The sequence below is a fragment of the Epinephelus lanceolatus genome, chromosome 16 (genome assembly GCF_041903045.1).
Source record: "Epinephelus lanceolatus isolate andai-2023 chromosome 16, ASM4190304v1, whole genome shotgun sequence".
Lineage (NCBI taxonomy): Eukaryota > Metazoa > Chordata > Actinopteri > Perciformes > Serranidae > Epinephelus > Epinephelus lanceolatus.
The window spans coordinates 33288883-33309925 of record NC_135749.1 but is presented as its reverse complement, the minus strand read 5'-3'; the positions used below and the strand labels follow the sequence as shown (position 1 = coordinate 33309925).

The 21043-nt window shown below is 40.4% G+C and overlaps 1 protein-coding gene across 6 annotated transcripts in view; it reads left to right on the top strand.

Annotated features, from left to right (window-relative positions):
- Positions 1-4565: 4565 nt before the first annotated feature.
- The window catches only part of LOC117263852 (protein FAM131B-like), a 97279-nt gene continuing 80801 nt past the window's right edge, over positions 4566-21043 (top strand). For 2 of the 6 annotated variants that reach the window (XM_033637530.2, XM_033637529.2), the window contains exon 1: positions 4569-4754. In XM_033637530.2, the coding sequence (XP_033493421.1) occupies positions 4727-4754 (28 nt within the window). In that variant the 5' untranslated portion in view covers positions 4569-4726. Of the gene's footprint in view, positions 4755-21043 lie in introns of all 6 variants that reach the window. The other 4 variants (XM_078175918.1, XM_033637531.2, XM_033637532.2 and 1 more) reach the window with 3 other exon arrangements.

Sequence of the window (21043 nt, the reverse complement as noted above, 5' to 3'; positions counted from 1 at the left end):
CATACATATCACATCAATGTTTCTTAAGCGATGTAGTATATGAGTTGACTTTGTCATCCAGAGGTGGAAGGGACGGTGGATGGTGTGACACCTCAGAGGCGCCTGCCAAGCTACAGACCAACAAAAAAAATGGTGCCACCAAAGCTGGGTATTTTAAGCCAAAACATGATAATTCCTAACTATAACCAAGTGTTTTATGTGCCTTAGTCTAACCACATGTTAACCACAGCATTGTTGAAATATAGAGTTTCAGCATATTCGATATATAATCGCATACAACTGTGATGCATCTGTGGTTTGCAGATATGCACAACATTTATTTTACTGACTAGGATGAAATTTTCAGAAATTTTGTTTGCAGTGTTTTTCCCTGTAGACAGGGAGAAAATTAGTTTTTGGCTGGAGACGTCAGAGTGTGCAGCATTATCTCCTTTATGAGGTGTTACAAAGGAGGCGAAATTTTGTCCAATGGCAGATGTGACTAAAATAATGCTGACTCTAACCTTGCTAACTCGGCAGCAGTAGCTCAATCTTTAGGGACTTGGCTTGAGAAGTCCCTGTACAGACCGAGTACGGAGCATGGACTAGTAGCTGGAGAGGTGCCAATAAGCTTTATGGGCACTTCTGAGGTGCCCTTGGACAAGGCACTAAACCCCCAACTGCTTTTCATGTTCACACATAAAGGTTCAGTTACTGTTCCATTATATTGAGGAACAGAGGCATCAGAATACGCTCTGGTCACTGCTCTGGGTAGTTTTCCGTAAATTTCCTTTTCCAGTCGTCTGATTGGCCAACATCATCTTCTTCCCTCCATGGACTCTTGACAGCGCAGTGACAAAGCAGTGATTTGACTTGATTTCTGAAGGCACAGAGAAATGACAAACAATGTATTGTAATTTGGAAGAATTTCAAAGTCGTTGTGTATAAAGAGAAGGAATTTTTGAAATGTTTTCAAGCTGAAAAACTCTGCGAGTCATTGTTGTGTCTCTGCAGCCGAGTCGTCTGTACATTTATGGAGTGTGCAGTTCACAGCGTGGAGTTCAAGGCTGTACTTCTGTTCTCCGTCAGAGATGGAGATCGAGTTAATAGAGTCTGGAGCGCTGTCCTTCCTTGCCTGCACTCCTTAGAGCTGAATAATCACTGTGTTTTCATATTCATATTGTGTGACAGCAAGATGGAGGGAGGCAGAGAGGAGGGCAGGCATGTTTGGAGGAGGAGAACAGCTGTAGTGCGTTGTTAGAGAGAGGAAAGCCCAGCTGCAGACTAAGACAGGCTGAAGTGTGATACATATTTACATATTACATGCATTAGATATCGCTCCAATCAACGCTTGCTTGCTTTTACTGGAGCAGAATAAAACATTCAGATCCTGCAGTGGTGAGTCTAAAAATTATACATCAGACAGATCATCAGGAGGCAGAGGCTGAGAGCATAAGATCTTGCTGTAGGAACTACTTTTCATGTAGTGGGACTAGTTTACAGTAATATGAGCGGATTTACATTTCAGGCCGTCGGCTGACACTTTGGCATGGTGATGAAAACGAAGGGTTCCTAAGAACACCAAACATCTAACTCACCAACATTACAAACAACTGAAAAATATGAGGGTAAATTGGTCAGATGTAGATGATGTGAAAAAACAGCTGATGTGAGACCCTCACCAACTGTCACTTGGAAACAAACAACAACAGCTTCTTTCTTGAATCACCATTTAGTACCAGGATTAAAAACCATCAGCCCAATTGCCAGAAAAAAAATGTTGGCATTGTACAAACAACGGATATGTTACATTTGTATTTTATTATGTTATTGATACTTTGAAACCTTATATTTCTTTACATTTCAACAACACTGTGGTTATGTAGAGGCACAAAAACCACTTGGTTATGGTTGGAAAAGATCATGTTTAAGCATAAAATACTCAGTTCTGGGGGCACAATCTCAGCTGAAAGCACAACAACATCTCTGTGAAAAACAACTGCTTTTTGTGGCAAAAAACATTCTGGTATACTGGTATCTTATTTTAAAGTTAATGCTATTAAATATCTAATTTGCATAGACTAACATTTGTACAGATTACATTTTGAGTTCTACAACAATCCTGTTTAAATGCATTGTGTATCTGTAGACTACATAAGTAAGGAGATCCATTGTTCTTCAAATAGGCTCATTGCCCAACACAAATATCATCACTTTTCCTTGCCTTCCTTGCCTATGTTCAAAATCACTACTTTTCAGGACGTGAGCAAAAGAACACAAATGAGACTTGAATTAGCCAGTTTGCACACCTCCCTACACCTCACTCCCCACTATTACAGGAGAAGAACAGACAGTAGCTCCGGTGATGGACCATCAGTAGCAGCTGTAAAAGCTTGCATACAGCCAGCGCAAACTTCAGCACTGGGGGTCACAGTGGACTGGTGGCAGAAAGTCACATTAGCCTTCATAAAGTTTTTCCTGAGCAAAGAAACCGATGAAAATGTCTGGTTGCTGTTTGCCTTTAGCTCCACTGTGTGCGGCAGGTGCTCTATCAAGGCACTTCATGCAGTGGAGGTGGGTGGAGATATGAGGTTTTGCAGACAGATTGAGGATCCACTGGAGTAACAAAATGTAGTCAAAAGCTCTTTTTAATACTTTTCATTGCTTAAATATTGACAAAACCCACAAAACTCCCAAACTTAAAGGGTGTCCAAAGACAGTGATTTATGAAAAAAAGACAAAAAAATCTATAGCTTATATTTGAAAGAGTACACTGTTAAGAACAAAACAGTCACTGGGATGAAGCCTTCTGATCTTAAAAAACACCACACAGAGGCCTTCCAGTAGTGATGGCCAAATGAGGCCTCATGAAGCATCTTCTTTACTTTATAAGCCCACTAGATGGTGCTTTTTTTTTCAACAAAAGGTTGAATCCTTTTTGAATCAAGACCGCCATCTAGTGGGCTCATAAAATAAAGAAAATGCTTCATGAGGCTTCATTTGGCCATCACTACCTTCCAGTATTTTTGATGATTTTTGCAAGGAGGGCCAGCGATTGTATCAGGGTGGCTGTAGCCCACCTTGGCTACCCTTTATCGGTACCACTGCCTTCATGAAGGAAGGATGTATTGAAGGACTGTTCTATCAGACTTTAGATTTTAGTAGGTTTATATAAATAATAATTAGGGGTTCAAGCTCAAAGGGCTGAATTCCTATTGTCTCTGCTTTGACTTTGTTTTTCAAAAAAAAAAAAAAAAAAAAATTCCCAAGTTTCTGCGAGATGGTTCATGCTGGACACATGACATTTTGAGCAGTGATTGTAAGTTGTGTGCAAATGCTGTTCAAGAAATATGATGCCAGTTGGCCATATGAGGGCACTATAATTAAGGCTCAAAATTCTATTTTAGAAAGGACGGGTCCCTCGCACCTTAAGTCTGGCTGACTTCAAATTTGACACACTAGTGCAGCTCTATGTGCTGTATGAAAAAGCCTCAAGAACCATAATGGCACCACTGTGAAATTTTCCGCCATTTTGAATTTTTTTGAAAAACACATTTTTTCACATCTTCTTCTAAATAATAGGTCCAATTCATAACAAACTGTCTGTGGATTATTACTGGTCCAAGCTTATGAAAAGTTAGCTCCATAACTGTTGAGCCAATCATTACAAAACTTGTAGGTAGCTAATGTTCACATAAAAACCTAAATCATACCCTAAAATTTCATTTAAATAGACCACTGGGGGGTGCTACAAATGCAAAAAGTTTATATCTCATAATCAGAAGAGACATTTGTAAGCATATCGGTTTGCATCATCTAGGGTCATGTAATGCATACATCACCAAACTTGGTGGATTTTTTAAACTGAGCCGTTGAAGCATCGCCCAAACTATTTCTGCAGTGACCAACAGGAAGCAGCAGTGTTTCCAAAGAAGTGGCCCTGTAGAGATTTGTACGTTCATAAATGAGCATCTGTCCGATCGTCATAAAACCTGTTGGTAATGCAGGCATCATGAACTGTCAGGGGTCTTGATACTACCCAGCTTTCAAGCTTTAAATGTTCATGCTGGTTTGAAACCGGAAATTGCTTTACTTTTGCAGAATTGCAGAATAACTTTATTTTTATTTTCTTGTCTCTTAGAGAATTTGTCTGTTGAGACCAGAGACAACAACTTGCAGGTAGCAACAACTTTTTGATGCACAGAGACATAAGATCTGAGGGAAATCAGTTTTCCATAACTTTATGAAAATCAGAGCATGTTTGATTGAACATCTGCAAGTAATAAAAAACAATCAAGAATGCATGATGTTATCAAATAACAGGACACACACAGCTGTGAAACTCCACCCAGTTTGTGTTCATGTTTTATTATGAGTGTATGTAATCTAGCTTTGACAGCTTGATTGTATTTATATGTGAGACCGTGCGTGTGTTCATACACGCGTGCGTGAGAGCCAGAAGAGGAGAGAGAGTGATAGAGGGAAACAGGAGTGTGTGACGACGGCGGATAGAGAGAAAGAGAGAGAGGGGGGAAGCGACGCGGATGACACGCACATACACACCCTCTCTGTTTCTCACATACGGAGGAGAGGAGAACAGTGAAGAAGAGACAGAGAGAAGGAGGAGAAGAAGAAGAAGAGGAGGAGAGGGGAAAGCGCAGAGAGAGAGAGAGAGATCCGGGGAGAAATGCCCGCTGGACGGATGGATTTTATTTTCCCCGAGCTGTTCGAGCCTCTGTAAAACAACATGGGCTGCATAGGATCCCGGACGATCAGTAAGAACACACCGCTTTATATTCTGCCATGTGTAGGGATGGATGGAGGGAGGGAGGGAATTAGAGACAGAGGGATGCGTGTCTGTGTTTTTGCATAGCGGAGATATTAAGAAAAGGGTCAGAAGAAGAGATGAAGCTGGAGCAACGAGGCACCGGCAGAAATAAACCTCCAATATTCCTGTAATACTTTTAGAATAATCCTGCAGGGAGTTGCAGCGCTGCAAATGTGATTTGCTGCTCTTTTCGGTGACATTATGAGTCTGTTTTTGGGGTGTAGTGTCTGCATAGTTTACTACAGGGATTACAGCTCAGTGTGTGTGTGTGTGTGTGTGTGTGTGTGTTTTGAGTGTGTGTGTTGGAGCGGAGACGCGGAGAGGGGAGAGGCGGGACAGACAGGCAGCAGGGATGTGAGCGGAATAAGATGCGGCTTGACGTCCTCGTGTCCACATGGATGACACCGGACAGGCAGTGTGTGTGTGTGTGTGTGTGTGTGTGTGTGTGTGTGTGAGAGAGAGAGAGAGAGAGAGAGAGAGAGAGAGAGAGAGAGAGAGAGAGCGACCTCCGCCTTGACATAAAACTAAGGTCATTGCATGCTGGGTGTCTGAGAAAATTCCCCTCCCTCCTTGCACCCTCACTCCTTTCCTTCCATCCTCTCCTCCCTCTTGTCTCTCGCTACTATGCGTCATGCAGCGACGTAATAAACTGAAGACGCAGGCAGTGCATACCGGGTATCACACACACACACACACACACACACACACACACAGGAAGCTCGGGGCATGACTCGTGCAGGATGAGTCAGAACCGGGCTCGGTTAAACTCAGGTGTGAGTCTGAATGCTCTGCACATGTAGGTCAGTTTTGCAAAGTCAACGGAGCCGGTAGCGACACACACGACTCTGTGCTATACTCGTGAAGACCATTGTTGACATAATGCATTAACTTTCAGTCCAACTGAAATTAGAATGTATTGTGGCTGAAGAATCAGTAGACTTTCTCTGTGTGTCTGACTTGAAAATTGGAATGACCTAAAATGAGAAATTTCAGTTTTAATTGTTTTCTTGAAGTGACAGCGCCCCCTACATTGGTGTTGGGGGAGTGAGCTTAATTCACTGAATTATAGGGTACTGATGATTTGATTGGTGGAATATCAGTATGGGTGGGTGACAACCCAATCTCTGTAGGAAAATGTTGGTGTTTCTGCAAACCATGGATATGATAAATTTGTACATTATTATTCAACTGATACATTGAAACCTAATATTCCAACAATGCTGTAGTTATTGTGTGGTTAGGTTTAGGCACAAAAACACTTGGCTACGGTCAGGAAAAGATCACGTTTTGGCTTAAAATAGCCAGTTTTGGCTGCACCACCCCGGCAGGAAAAGCAGCAATGTCTAGAAAGCAAAAGGAAACACAGTGATGACTCGCTTAAACACAACCGGTGTTGTTTTTTGGTCTCAAACAGTGTTCTGCAGCTTGGCAGGCTTCTCACTGAGGTTTACTACGTCACCTTAGAAACACTGATATGACACGTATAAAACAGACACATGTTACGTTTTCATGGTTTGCAGACAATGCCAACATTTCCTTCTGGTGACCAGGTTGCACTAAAATATTTGATAATATTGCTTAAGTTCCCCACAAGCAGTTAACCAACATATCCCCATGTCAAAGTGCCCTTGAGTGCAACATTGAACCACAAGTTGCTCCCAATGGTTTGGACAGCGCCTCGATAGCTTGCAGCCGTAGTTGTGAATGAGGAGAAAATTGTAACATTCTTTCGATCTCAGCACTGTATATAAATCTAGTCCATTTACCAAAAACAGCACTGAGTGTGCCGGGAATTGAAATAACATAAACAAAAGGTAGTGGGCATTAGTGCTAATGTTATCAAGCTGTGCTATGTAGTTTTCACCTTCTAAGTTAAATACAAGCTTAAACCACAAGGGAGCTTTCCAACTGTTGAATGTTGTAAAGAGGCAGATGTCCGGAGCTGCTAAAGGCACATTACCAACATTATAGACCAAGTCACCGCTAACACGGCAACAGCAGTCACTTCCAGGTAGACAACTGGCAATTAATTTCAACTGGAGGTATGCGAAATGGCCAACGTGTTTATTTCTGTTGTAATTTTCACCTGCAACTGTAACGTTTAAAGATAAATAGTTTAATACAGTGGTCCGACCTATCTGACTTTTCTGCTGTGCTTATCATATGTACTGTGTGACTTTGATGGCGTCCTGAGAAACTAAATCTACTAGCTTGGAAGCTTAACAATGTACTGATGTGGATGGGGGCTGCAGTAAATGTATTTAAGCAACCTAAAAAGACTTAGTATTAGATAAAGTGTATGCTACATTTGAAATACTTTCTCCACTTTACACACTACCTGATGGAGACAGTGGTAGACCAGCAACTCACTGTTATGTTCTGTGTTTTTGTCAATGAAGTCTGGTGGCTCGTCGGAAAGAGCTGTTTGACGACAAGGTAAAGTGGTGAAAATATTATAATTACAGCATACACTTAAACTGATATTGATATTTTGAATGTGGGCCTTGTTTTAGGGGGCAAAAACTCACCAAATGAGGCACTGTTTGCTCAGGGCCATTCCATTGTATGTATGTGAGGTAGGGATACTCTACATTACAAGTAAATGTAAACAAACATTGTTATTTGGTCTATAGGAGAAAAATAACCATCTTGTATCAGAACACAGCTTAGATGTGCCAGTCACCAGCACTTAAATCGGCGGCGCATCTCTTAAGAACGCCAGCTCTCAAACGTCAGTTAACCAGAGGCCTGAAGCTGAGACATGGTTTCCTCAAATATGTCCAAAAACTGTTCCATCCTTTACTGAATATTGGAAAATTACGCACAATGGCTGCAGTATTATTCTAGTTTATATTACTTCATACAGAAAGTCCCTTGAACCCTTGAAATAACCAAAGTCTTTGCAGGAGAACAAAATGTCCTCACTTTCCAACAATGTCCTCAGTCTCAAGGTCTAACACTGGTCCTCATAAAGATGGAAGCACAGCAGCACACATACACACAGCTTTAAACCTTCAACAGAAGCCTCTTCACTACAGACACTAAGACCCACGAGACATACTTCAGACTGTTGTGCTGTCTGTTTCAAAGAGAGCATGGTCACTCCTCTGTGTGTGTGTGTGTGTGTGTGTGTGTATCATCACTCTCCATCAAGTGAAACATGCAGCTGGTGCATCCTGCCTTCACATGCTCATGTATGCAGACACACACACATTGTACCAGAGGACAATCAACTCCCTCTGTCTTTTAAATGCCCCATCAAAGCCTCATCAGCTCCTGTGAGAGAACAGATAGAGGCTGCTGGGGATTTCACTAACTAAAGGGAGGGGACATTTGACCTTTGATTGTCATTGAGCCAGGCGAGCGGACAGAGAGGGATCAGAGAAGGGACAGAGGTGGATAGTGAGGAACGATAAGGACAGGGAAAGAGTGGAGGGTTTTCCGTGAGCAGGAGCTTGAGGTGTGAAGAGCCAACAAAAAAGTCCCGGTGTTTTTCTGGTTTCATAAGTGGGTGTGTTCCCTGTTGTGTTTCTCCTCTCATCTTATCTCCTCTGGCTGTCTCTCTCCCTCTCCCTCCCTTCCCCTCCTTCTCTCTCCATTATTTGCGGTGTCAGAAGTAGATCAAAGCATATTACGCTAGCTGTGTGCCGGGCACATTATCTCACTCTGGCTGATATTCTCATTTTTGTAAACGTGCTCTTCAGACGCCGCAAGGAGTGAGCTGAGAGTGAGGTCGGCTGAGTCTATAGCAACGCTCCAGGTTTTCTTATAAATCAGGACTAAACACAGGGGAGACAGAGCAATAAAGTGTGGTGTTATTTGAGGAGGGCAAAGTCAAAGTCAAAAAACAAAGCTGGTTGCAAAACATCTGACTATTTGTATCGGATCATAGGACAGTTGCTAACTTGACAATCCTGGACATTTCATGCAAATGTTTGTTTTGCTTCTACAGCATCTGCTTAATGGTGTGTTTGTTGGAAATGATAGTATAAACGGAAATGGATAGTTTGCACAGTTAGCAACAGCCACCAACTGAAACTGAACATTTAACAGAAAATCAAAATAAGAAGACACTCTTATATTGATAGATAGGAAAACCACATCACTGAACACTTTGTTAGAGAGATGGAGACATAAAACAACTTTTATAGATGAGTTTTATGTGACCTTGATCAGGGACACAGTGGCAACATTGTTGGAACCAGTTCATTAAAGAACTGAAGGAGAACACACATTATTGCAGTGAGGTGCTGGCGTGTTGCGGAGAGGGAAGCGGTCCATAAAGATATTGATATGAACATTGTTACCATAGTTCTGAATGGCTTTTTGTCGAAAATAAGACATGGATGAACTCCTCAAGGACACACAAAAACCCTCCGAAAAGTCAGGCAGAAATGTCTCTGCAAACCACAGATATATTACATTTGCATGTAATTATGTAGCAGATACATTTAACCTTGTCATTCCAACAACATTGTGGTTAACATTTGTTTATATTTAGGCACAAAACACTCAATAATGGCTAGGAAAAGATCATGTTTTGGCTAAACCTAGTTTTGATGGCACAATACCTGCCAAAAAAAACGGACAGTCACCCACATTTGATGACTAAAAAGCAGCTGGAAACACAGCAATGACTCATGAAATCACAACCGGTTTTGTCGTTTGTTGGTCTCGAACAGTGGTCTGCAGCTTGGCAGTTGTCTCGTCGAGGTGACTGACCATCCACCATCCCCTCCACATCCACATGACAAAGTCAGCTCATATACTACATCACTTTGGAAACATTGATATGATATGTATGAAATGTACAATGCCAACACCTTCTTTTGGTGACTGGGCTGAATGCTTCATCATCAGTGTGCTGGAGTACAGAACCAAAACAATATAAAACACATAACCTGCTCTGTACTTTGTGACTACCCAATATGCACTTATTATAAGGTCAAAATGCTAAAAGTCTCAGATTGGCAATATAAAAAGGAACGTGGGTCAGAATGTCCTTGAAAGTTCATAAAATGCCCAGTCTGCCCGGATTATTGCCTTTGTGAAATAGTGATAATTTATTTGGAGTGTCTCTATTATGGATCCCACTGTGTGCAGTGATTAGCCAGTACTCATCACATTGGCGCTTCAAGGTAAAAAGCGGCTAGGATTAGGACAAAGAGGTCATGGTAATGGCCAGTAATTGCCAATGTTGAATATTAAATTAACGATGTAAACTGACATCTAAAAACTCACAAATGTACGCCCAGAAAGTTAGGTGACGTAGTATAAAGAGCGACACAGTCCATGGCTGATGTATGACATGGTGGGTAAATGGGTCAAGCACAAGACATTATCCAGAAGGGTTTTGAGTCCCGTGTGACTCAATGTCGCCTTATTATTTTTAGACTTGGATGACGGTTATTTTCAGTTTTTAGGGTGTGTAAAGCTTCTGACTGCACACTGTGTACATACACTTTAGCAGAATAGCCAAATAGTTTGTTTTAACGTCATATTTCAGCGTTGCCAGGACACCCAGGAATACATAACCGGGTGTAAACAGCCAATACCCCCTCTACAGTTTCTCGAAGGCGGGAATTTCATGCAATTCTATCACTTTGTGGTTCTGTGTAAAAGGTACAATCAGGAATCAGGAGTTTTCTCTCCTTTAAACCAGCAGCGGAGATAGTAACAGCGCCGAAACAAGGTCTGTATAAAAGGGACAGCCTGCGGGATGGGATCACGAGTGAGACTGGTGTGACGTTTTGAAGACAGGTTGTGTGTGGGACCCATAGCTGGAGGTTTAAAAAGCAGCTAGAAGCAGTTGGCAGCTAACTTAAAGAAAAAGAACAGCAACCAAAAATGTCCACAAATAGGACAACAATGAGGTCCAGGAGCTTCTTACCCTCCGAGCAGAGAAACAGATAGGCCACCATACAACAGAGATGGTAAATAACTGTTATTTACACGTTATTGCGCGGCACGATCCCTCCGTTGTTTGGTTCTTTGTAGAGATGCAAATGTGACATAAAGATGGGACTTCATAGTGGCCTTATAGCACGATCCCTGTGTAAAAAGTAGTGATGGCCAAATGAAGCCTCATGAAGCATTTTCGTTATTTTATGAGCCCACTAGATGGCACTTTTTGTTCAACAAAAGGTTGAAAGCACACTGAATTGCCATTCTTTGAGCCTCTCTCTTTAAACCAAGAGCGCCATCTAGTGGGCTCATAAAATAAAGAATATGCTTCATGAGGCTTCATTTGGCCATCATTAGTAAAAAGGGCAAGTACTGTAGCTATTTACACCCACGCTGAAATAGCTACATTGTCTTTTCCAACCCGTGTACAAATAGCATTGTTGGCTATCAACACCTGGGCGCTACTAGCAGTTTAATTGTCGAATTTATTTGCTGAGATATTATGTATTCATATATGAATGCAACAAATGTCCTCTATGAGCCCCTGTACACAAGATACTGCACTTGTTAACTTGGTTAACATAGCACCATCAGATACAAAGACTGCCAAAAGACCAATAGGTTTTTTTATGGGTTTACTGGTAAACCAACTCAGGTGTGGTAAAAGTAATGATCAAAACAAAAATGAAGAAGAAAGGGAACATTCTTTCTGATTTATTCAGAGTGAGAATAATGGTTTATATTCAGAAAACAGGCAGCATGAAGAAATAGAGAAGACTGTCAGAGTGCAGCCAGCGTTACAAGACTGATGCTAGAACAAACCTCTGCATCAAAACAAACAATAACGTGAACTTGTTCAGGAGAGAAAAGGCGATAGAGCACAATCAGTAAATAAGAGGGAGTTGTTAAGCCTTTTACCGAAATCAATAAACTGCTTTATAGCTCAATAAAACCTCCTCTTACAGTCTAAAAATCAGATCAAAGTATTGAACAAAAGCGTTGCAGAGTGATGCATCGCGTGAAAGAACTAAAAAATTAAATCTTAATCTTTCAGGGTGATAGAAGAACAACCTACTGGCTGTAGAATATTTCCTGCTGTGTTTCTTGTGAGGAGCATCTATTCTTATATTAGGCCTGAGTGAGAGAGGCTGCTGCTAAAAATAGATCCGGGGTAAAAGAGGGAGGTCAATGAGAAACGGAGGGAGGCGAGGGGAGGGAAAATGTTACAGTAAATATGGGTCAACAGCTCTCTCTCCCTCTATTTCTTCTTCTCTCATTCTCGTCTCACCCTTGACTTTGTGCAAGTGGAAGTCAAATGTCAAAAGAAAGAAACAAAGTCTCTCTGTGGAAAAATAATACAGTGCATTAGAAATCAACCAAAGTTAAATATTTATTGTATAATGTAGTCTTTTTATTAGCTCAGTGATTCTGCAGCACTGTCATCGTTTGGTCTCTCAGTGCCGGGTTCTTTCCCTCAGCTATGCATTTCCTTTGGAGCGCTATTTAACCAAAGCATCACCACCTGCCATTACACTCAATTATCCTGCAGTTAGAGCAAAGCTGATGTTTAGCAGTCATCACTCAGGCAGCAGGACAGTCACACAGAGAGGCTCTCAGGCTGACAGTTTCATCTTCATCTCCACTATTCACTATCAGAGCCAGAAAGGAAGGAGATGATTTCTGCAGCTGACAGGAGCTTGTACCAATAAAAACAATCACAGAGGAAGATCGAGGCATTTGATGTGCTGAAAGGCTTATCACATCCACTCTGACAGAGATCCTCAGCAGATTTAAGACCTGGAAATCAAAATCCATGCTGCAATGCAGCTGAGTCAACTGTGCCTAAATATATCTGCTCAGTGCAGGCTAGCTATCAGGAATTGTGGACAGGGGGACAAAATTTTCCAAACTTGGCCCTTTATTCACACCCACTCCAGCACCATCACCTCAATAAGCTCCTTGCCATTAGCCTTGTAGTGACAAAGATGGAGTCTCTAATATCGTTTTTTCCATACATGCTGGCTTGACTCAGTTTGATTCGGCGTGTCAGCCTGGTGAGACAGGGATTTGAGTCTCAATGAAATCAGGGCTACCCTCTTGAAGGTGTGTCTCTAGCGGATGGCAGCTTGTCCTAGCTGATGACGCTAAAAGGCAGCAGGCTGATCCATGGCTGCCGTCACATTGCTGCAAGTGTTTTTCCATCACACTGCAGGGCAGGTAAAATAAGTTTACCTGCTACAGGTGAGCTGTTTGCAGAGGTGCAGTAAGAGCCTGTTGTCTGCAGCTCTTCATCTCACTGTGACTGTTTCTGCTTCACTCTTCCTCCCTGCTGTACTTGTTTTTATTGAAGAAAGGATGCGAACGAAGTCTTGCTAATTCGGAGATAAACACATTTCAATTCCTATAGATTTTTCACAATAAAAGTCCTCTGCTGTTTTGCTTTTCAAAAGCTTTTATTGTGAGGCAGCGAAATAAGGAAATGTCAGGTTTTTATCAGCAGTAACTAAACACGACTCCTACACGGCTCAAAGGTCCACCTCCAGAAATGGTCACATTTTGGGCATAACTTAGCATGTTTAAACTGACAGTGGAAATACAAAACCACAAGCTCTGTAACAACCATTTCCAAATCCACTGTCATAGACCCATGCAAGTCATGCTCTCTTTTGCATACATATACTTCCAAGGTAGCTAGCTTGGTAGTGGCTAATGGGAAGCCAAATAAAAACAAACAAAAAAAAAACCAAAACAAAAAGTACTCAATGTATTACAAAGCAGCAGTATTACAAGTCAGTTATTTCACAGATTTTTCAAAGATTTATTTTTTTTATTTAACTAAAAGTAAAATCATATTGAAGAAATTACAGTAAATGTTTAAATCATAAGATAAAATCATGAGAACAAAATTAATTTCATTTTCATTTATTACCATTTACAAATCCAATGTTTTTAGTGGGTTCATTTTTAACAATTCAAAGATTTCTGAGGAACCTTGGTATGCAGAACTATTCAAATACACCATTTTAAAATATAGCAATGCCATTTTTTCCCCTGTCAAAATTTAGGCTAACTTTGGAGCATTAAGTAGCACCTTCCCAACAATATAACATAACGTGGTTGAGACTAATTGATGCCTTAGATTGCCTAGTTTGATATGATACCGGTATTATACCAGCTGGCTACAGCAGATGTTATTTGCTAGTGGTGCGGTCGAAGTACACGGTAACTGCAGGGGGATGTGGTATCAGATGACAAGTTACAATCTGTTTAACAAGACAGTCATTTATCATGTAAATACACATAACTTGTATTGAAAGTAGTGATGGCCAAATGAAACCTCATGAAGCATTTTCTTTATTCTATGTGCCCACTAGATGGCGCTTTTGGTTTAAAAAAAAAAAGAGGCTCAAAGAATGTCAACTCAATGTGCTTTCAATCTTTTGTTGAAAGAAGAAAATCGCCATCTAGTGGGCTTATAAAATAAAGAAAATGCTCGATTAGGCTTCATTTGGCCGTCACTAATTGTAAGTAATACAAGTCAGTATGTGCATTGTTGCTACTTGATCCTCTTCAAAGGTCAACCATTGATCTTCATCTAATGATGGGCCTAGACCAATGCTAACCTCACAGAATTCAGCATATCAGAGATCTTAAAAGACCATTTGGTGTAATGTCTGTGAGACACCATTGGACCAAGTGGTGTAATTTCAGTCTTGAAAGAGAACGATTACTACAAGGCTTTCTCACATCAGAAAGTCTGATAAACAGGTGTGTCGGATCAATACTGATGGTTCTGACTGTGAAAGAACCACAGAATCCTGCACACAATTCATCACATCACATATGGTGGAGGAGTTTTTTTAAGTTTATTTCACAGACCTAAAAGGGGAGAAATAAAAGGATTACACCCTTTCAAGCATTTGCGGATAAATTCATATTGGACGTATTACTGAATGCAACAGAGAAGGATGTGATATTAAGATGAAGCTGCCTATTGAGGCCAGTTGGGCTAGTCACTGTAGAATAACCTATGCAGTCACACTGAAGATGTAATGTCGAGTCAGCGGTAGAGATTCTGATTGGTGAATGTGAGTAAAAGATTCAAAGGGAGTTTAAAAGTACATTAGGTCAGGATTATATAATCATGTCACCAGTCTGAGGGCTCAACAAATTCATGAGGCCACAAGCAAATTCATGAGGCCACAGCTTGAAAGCCACTGCTGGGCCTAATGAGAGATAAAATCATCACTTAAACATGAATACCGACACTCCTAAAAACACTCACACAACTTTTGATAATCAGACATTTCTGGAACTGCAACACAATTAACTTGAATTTCAGAAACAACGTACCACATGCCAGAATGAGAGTTCAGTTTTGACATTAGAAACATTAGTTTAATTGGAAAAAAAAAGAAAAATCTTGTCTCAAGGTATATCAACTCTATCAACAGCATCTCTGTTTTTCTCAGCAGATGGAGTTTGTGGTGTGAAATCAGGTGGTGATATATCAGGTCTATTATGATCCCCCCAATGTTGACCACTTAAACTCACATGATGGAGGTTCTATACTGAGGTCTTGTGATGCAGTTGAGGTATCTCTATGACAACTGAGCAAACACTTGTGACCTTTTAGTCAAAATTGACATCAGAGCTGAGCTATTATCGGCATGATATATGTACACTTGAAACAATATGCCACCTTTATTTTTCTACACTGCAATTTACATTTACAAATGACATTTCTTACAGTCTCTATTTAAATCCTCTCTGGTCCCCTTAACAACCTGCAGCTCAGTTGAAGTTTTACAGAATATTTGTCACAAGACTGTTGGTCTTAGCTGAGTCATTCATGGCTTCCCAGTTGCGCTGAGAGGTGCTTAATAATTTTTTTTAGTATTATTTTTTTTAAGAAGATCTGGTTAGTGTAGAATGAAGTGATTTTGATGAAATATTACTAAGCTAAAATGTAGTTGTTTCCTGATGAAAGTCTTATGAACTGTCGGAAATTTGAAAACCTGATCGTAATTTATGTTTTTATAGATTCTGGCTTTGATAAATGGTTTAATTGATTTTTTGTTTTAAGATAACAGGCGTGCACAGCAACATGTGGCAAAAAGCTTGTTATTTAGTTGCTTTTTTCATGTTGAGTTTTTAAATTTTATTTATTTGTAAACAGATCTGATGGGCGACCGAAATTGGCCTGCTTGTCAAACAGCAACTTAAAGCAAATGAGATTTGCAAGGCAAAAATAGGAGCCAAGCATATTTTTTGAAAGTCAAGCTGACACGTATGAAATGTGTGATAATACCTCTGTATCATTTAAAATGAAAATAATGCAAAAAGCTGAGATGACTGGTCGGCTGCTTCTCTCTGAAATGAATAAATATGTTAGAGGTGATTTTGTCGTTTCACTCCCTCCACAATCTGCTGTCATCAGAGCCTCTGAAAGCCTTTTTCTCTCGAATGAACAGCTTCCAGCAACTGCTTTCACTTCAACAGATCTTCCTCCAAATCCGAGCCAGTGGCTGACAATGAGCAGAGCAGCATGGAGGTTGTTTGAGGCCGCATGTCTTTCGCGCTGCTGCGGCTGCTGCTGCTCTTTTGTTTACAATAATTGTGCTGATGTAGTGAAGTGCAGCTGGAGTCGAGCACTGCAAAACAGAGTATCGGGTGTTGGTCACCGTCACATGGTTTCATTCAACATCAGAACATCTTTTTGTGTTTTTCAAAAAGAGATGCAGACCTGAAACAAACTGAAAAACAGCATCATACAGTGAAGCACGGTTGGACTGGTTGTTCTCACAGAGGGCCTAATAGCAGGTGTTATCACTTCACAGAGGAGGTGTTGTGAATGTCTTTTGTTGTTTACAGCATTACAGAAAAATGGGGTGTCTGCTCTTTGCTTGCATATATTTACTTAACACTTAAGCATTCAGTTTATAATGGAGTGTTTTGCTGCTGTCAAAACATGCATATTAAACACCCAGTCTAGGTAATCTGGGCAATTAACACAAATGATATGCTTTGACTAAATAAATCATTCATCGTATCATTTTAACTGCATTAAAGTCAAAAGCAGAGCTGATTAAGACAGCTACATTTATACTGAATGCTGCTCTTATCAATATGTTGACATTAGCTGGTTAATGGTGCATTAAGCTAAAGAGAGCCAAAGGGAGAGTGAATATTTGACTTACATTCAACAGGATGAGTAAACTGGTTGCAAACTTTGCCCTATCTTTGTAAGGTGAAAGTTAGTCAGCATTGTGTTCACAGCTTGTTTTGCTGCCTTCAAGTGGCTAAATAAATCAAATTTACATGTTTTGATGGATGGGATGCAAGCTTTAGATGCGGCAAAACTGGAAGAAAAAAAAAAAAATTCAAACATGTGAAAGGAAAAAAAAAAAAATCCACTGTGGACGACTCAAACTGAGACACTGAATCTAACTCATCATACATGAAGTAGGGGTGGGCAATGTATCAGTTATACTCAATGTATCATGGCTTGCTTTGCATGGGATTTATAAAATGACCATATCCCAAACATCAAGTGTAAAATGTCACGTCATTTTGGTAAGCAACCAGCATGACACTCGCTTTGGCATTTTGGTTCCCATGCACATTCCTATTAGTCTCTCCGTCTCACAGACACAGTTGGAAAAATAAATAAATAAATAAATAAAACATTCCACACATTCCCTAAACTTTGTAGTATCCATACTTATTAAAAACTTGATTATAACACCCCTGTATTTAACTTTATTATAACAGTAGCTTATTTAGCTTCATTGTAATAGTACTTTAACAAAAAAGTTAAATGAAGTGCTGTTATAATACAGTTAAAGTGTTTTATTTAACTTTATTGTAACAGAACTTCAAGTTTTTTAATACAATACTTACTTTGACTTTATAATAACAGTATTTTATTAAACTTTATTATAATGGTGGTTTATTTAACTTCCTCATAACACCTCGTCATCTTGATCTTAACTATTTTGTGCAGTACTTTAACTTTTTTTTATCAGTACTTTATTCAACTTTTTTGTCAGAGTATTCTAGTTAACTTCATTGCGACAGCACAAACAACATTTATTGTAACAGTAGTTAATTTAACTTTATTATAACAGTACTTTCTTAAACTTTAATATAAAAGTGCTTTATTTACTTTGTTTTAACACCACTACTAAACTTATTAGTAGTTTATTTAGTAGAGATTTAACAAAAAAAATCCAAGATATCTAATGTGTATCAGGATATAGACAAATATTGCAATATTATTAGTATGCCATGTGGCCCAGCCCTACATAGAAGGTGTTTTGTGATTTTGGAGAGGACTGTGAGTACACCACTGTCAATTCATTTTATGTTTTGCATTCTCCTTAATGTTTATGGACCAATATTGGTGCTGGAATGTGGAGATAAGCCTTGTGTTGCCACATGGTCTTGTCAGCGGAGGGGGCCCATATAACTCCTATATATAACACATACTATGTAGGAGAGGCTTTGTGGTTTCCTCTTATTTGGCGTGAGACAGTGTGAGACTGTGTGAGAGTGGGCAGCCCTGGTTTGAGGCTGAGACTCAACACACACAGCAACACTCCACACACACACATGATCAGTATGTACGCTGCCAGCTGCCTCACAGCGAACCTCTGTACAGGCTGTCCATTGGCTGCTTGTTCTTGTCATGTCTTAGAGGAAATCTGATTCACTTGATATTTATGATTCAGTCCCAGTGCAGTGATTTCTAATATGTTATGTTCTGAAACAGCTCCACATGTTGGTCAGACAGTCATTTGTCACTTGTCATTCCCAAGACAAGGGTAAGGTGTTTATCATCAGTTGTGTTCATCAGTTTCAGTATTCTGCAAGTGACTTTTAAAACGTTACCTGTGAAAATAAAAGGGATTTTGTTGGCTCTGAGCGGAAATCATGAATATTTTGTTCACATTTTAACCCCGGAGCCCTTAATTAACAGATTCCCTGCTTCAGCATGGGAATTATACAAAATCGGATGGCTCAATGAACAGTAATATTGCTACTGAGGTTTGCCGCTCGTCCACAATTTACATGCTCATTGTGTTGAACGCTGCATCAGACAAAAAGGCTCAGTGACACATAGATTGGAAAACTATGATATTCGTCTTTCAAAAGTTGCTTCCTGACCATCAGATTTAATGTTACAAAATATAATACAAGGATATTAATTACAAAATCTTTACATTATACAGACATTTGTTAGTCAATGTTTGTGCCATCTGAGATGTAACCCTGTCTATTATACTGTAAATGTACTCTTGTTTGGGCTTCTGTTTTTCAGTTGGCAGGAAGCAGCGACAGAGTGAGACGCTCCGACAGAGAGTAAAGAACAGACTCACAGTCTGGCAGACAGCAGCTCCATTTCCACATATATAAACACAGGTTAGATAATGCAAGTCGCATCTGATGTGACACTTGGCCTGTGCGGTCATCTGTGAGTGCAACGCGATCAGAGCGGAGTCCTGCCGTTTTTATTTTTAGACAAAATCGATTCAGGCCAGTAATGGAAAAAGAAGGTGATGCTTCCTCCAGGCTGGTCTTTTTTTTTTCTGAGTGTCTCGTTTCCCGCTTTCCCCTCTAAATTTACATCACAGTGACTCTGTGGCTTCATCCCTGCTCCAGGTTCTCAACGTGGAAGCCTGAAGCTCCCACGCCGCATGAATTTTTAGTAGAGATATGACAAGCAACTTGGAAAGTAAGAGCTGCACCAGGCAGTTTCACAATTCTCTAAAAGGCACTCAAAGGGAACTGCTTGAATTTTGAATACTTAACATACCTGTGAGGTGATATCAGTTAAGTGCACACCGCTCACGGTGACCGTCTCAACTGGTCTGCGTTGCTTTAAAAAAATGTGTTGGCTGTAATTTTTATTGCATACATTGCGAGATTCCGATCTGGCCTTCGGATGCACACTCTTTTGTTACAGCAGCAGTTGACAAGTGACAAAGCAACATAGTGACCTGCTACGTTTTCTCCAAGTGGCTGTTGAAGTATTGCCTCAGCACTTGTAAATGTAGTTCCATGGTCACTGGCTTGTGTGTGTCTGCTACCTGCAACAATGAACCTCAACTGAATGTGTCATCAATGTCTGAGCCCCATTTTAACATTGCATTTTGCTGCCCCATTGCATCCCCCTGCACCAAAATACACAGGAAGCTAGCATAGCATCAGCTAACTAAACCTAATAACAGAGTACCACGGCTAGAAACAAACCATTTGATTGGTTGATGCTTCGTCACATCATGGGAGCACGGGAAAAAAGTTGAAGCCAATTCAACATTTGGTTTGAGGGGCATCATGCTCATCCGCTGCGACAAGTATCGGGCGTGAGCTTGTAGCTTCACGTCACCGGCTTTGGTCAATGACTTATAGCCTGTTGCTGTGTCGCTTGTATTGTGAACACAGCATATGGATCAAAAGATGAGTTTACACATATACAAGATTTATACTAGAGCTGGGTCTAGTTGAACCAGCATTTTTAATTAACATTCTGGCAAAGCAAAAAGCACCCCACATCAGCAACCTGTGCTGACCGCATCACGGTACTAAATCAAACTTGTATTGCAGTAGTAATAGAAATATGACATTGTGATTAACATTATAATATTTTAGTTTATAATGGACCTGCATTTGTATAGCGCCTTTCTAGTCATCTAGTGACCACTCAAAGCGCTTTATACACTATGAGTCACATTCACACACTGGTGGCTGAGACTACCATACAAGGTGCCACCTGCTAATCAGTTTTTAAACACACTCACACACCGATGGAACAGCCATCGGGAGCAATTTGGGGTTCAGTATCTTGCTCAAGGGTACTTCGACATGCAGCCTGGAGGAGCCCGGGATCGAGCCGCAGATCTTTCGATTGGTGGACAACCAGCTCTACCTCTGAGACACAGCCACCCACACTAACAGAACCACGAGTGTCTGACAGACTGTGAGCCAAGCACTGGCAACATGAAGGGGATCAAACTTCAGTAGAGGTGGAATAGCAGCACATGTTGTGTTTATTTACCAGGAAGTTCATGTGTTTTCTGGGGTGTGGAGAGAAAAAATGGCAGTTAAGTCTCTCAAGGAAACTAAAACTGCGCCAATATGGCAACATTCTGGATTTAAAGCTAATGAATAAGGGGTAGTTTAGCTGATTCATGAAGTTGAAATGAAGAATTATCAATGCATCACCACATTAATTCACACAGAAAAATAAATAAGGTGGCAACTGGCTGACGGGAGATTGGCAGGAAGCTGAAAGCATCTAGTAAAATGACATCACTAATAACCTTCTTT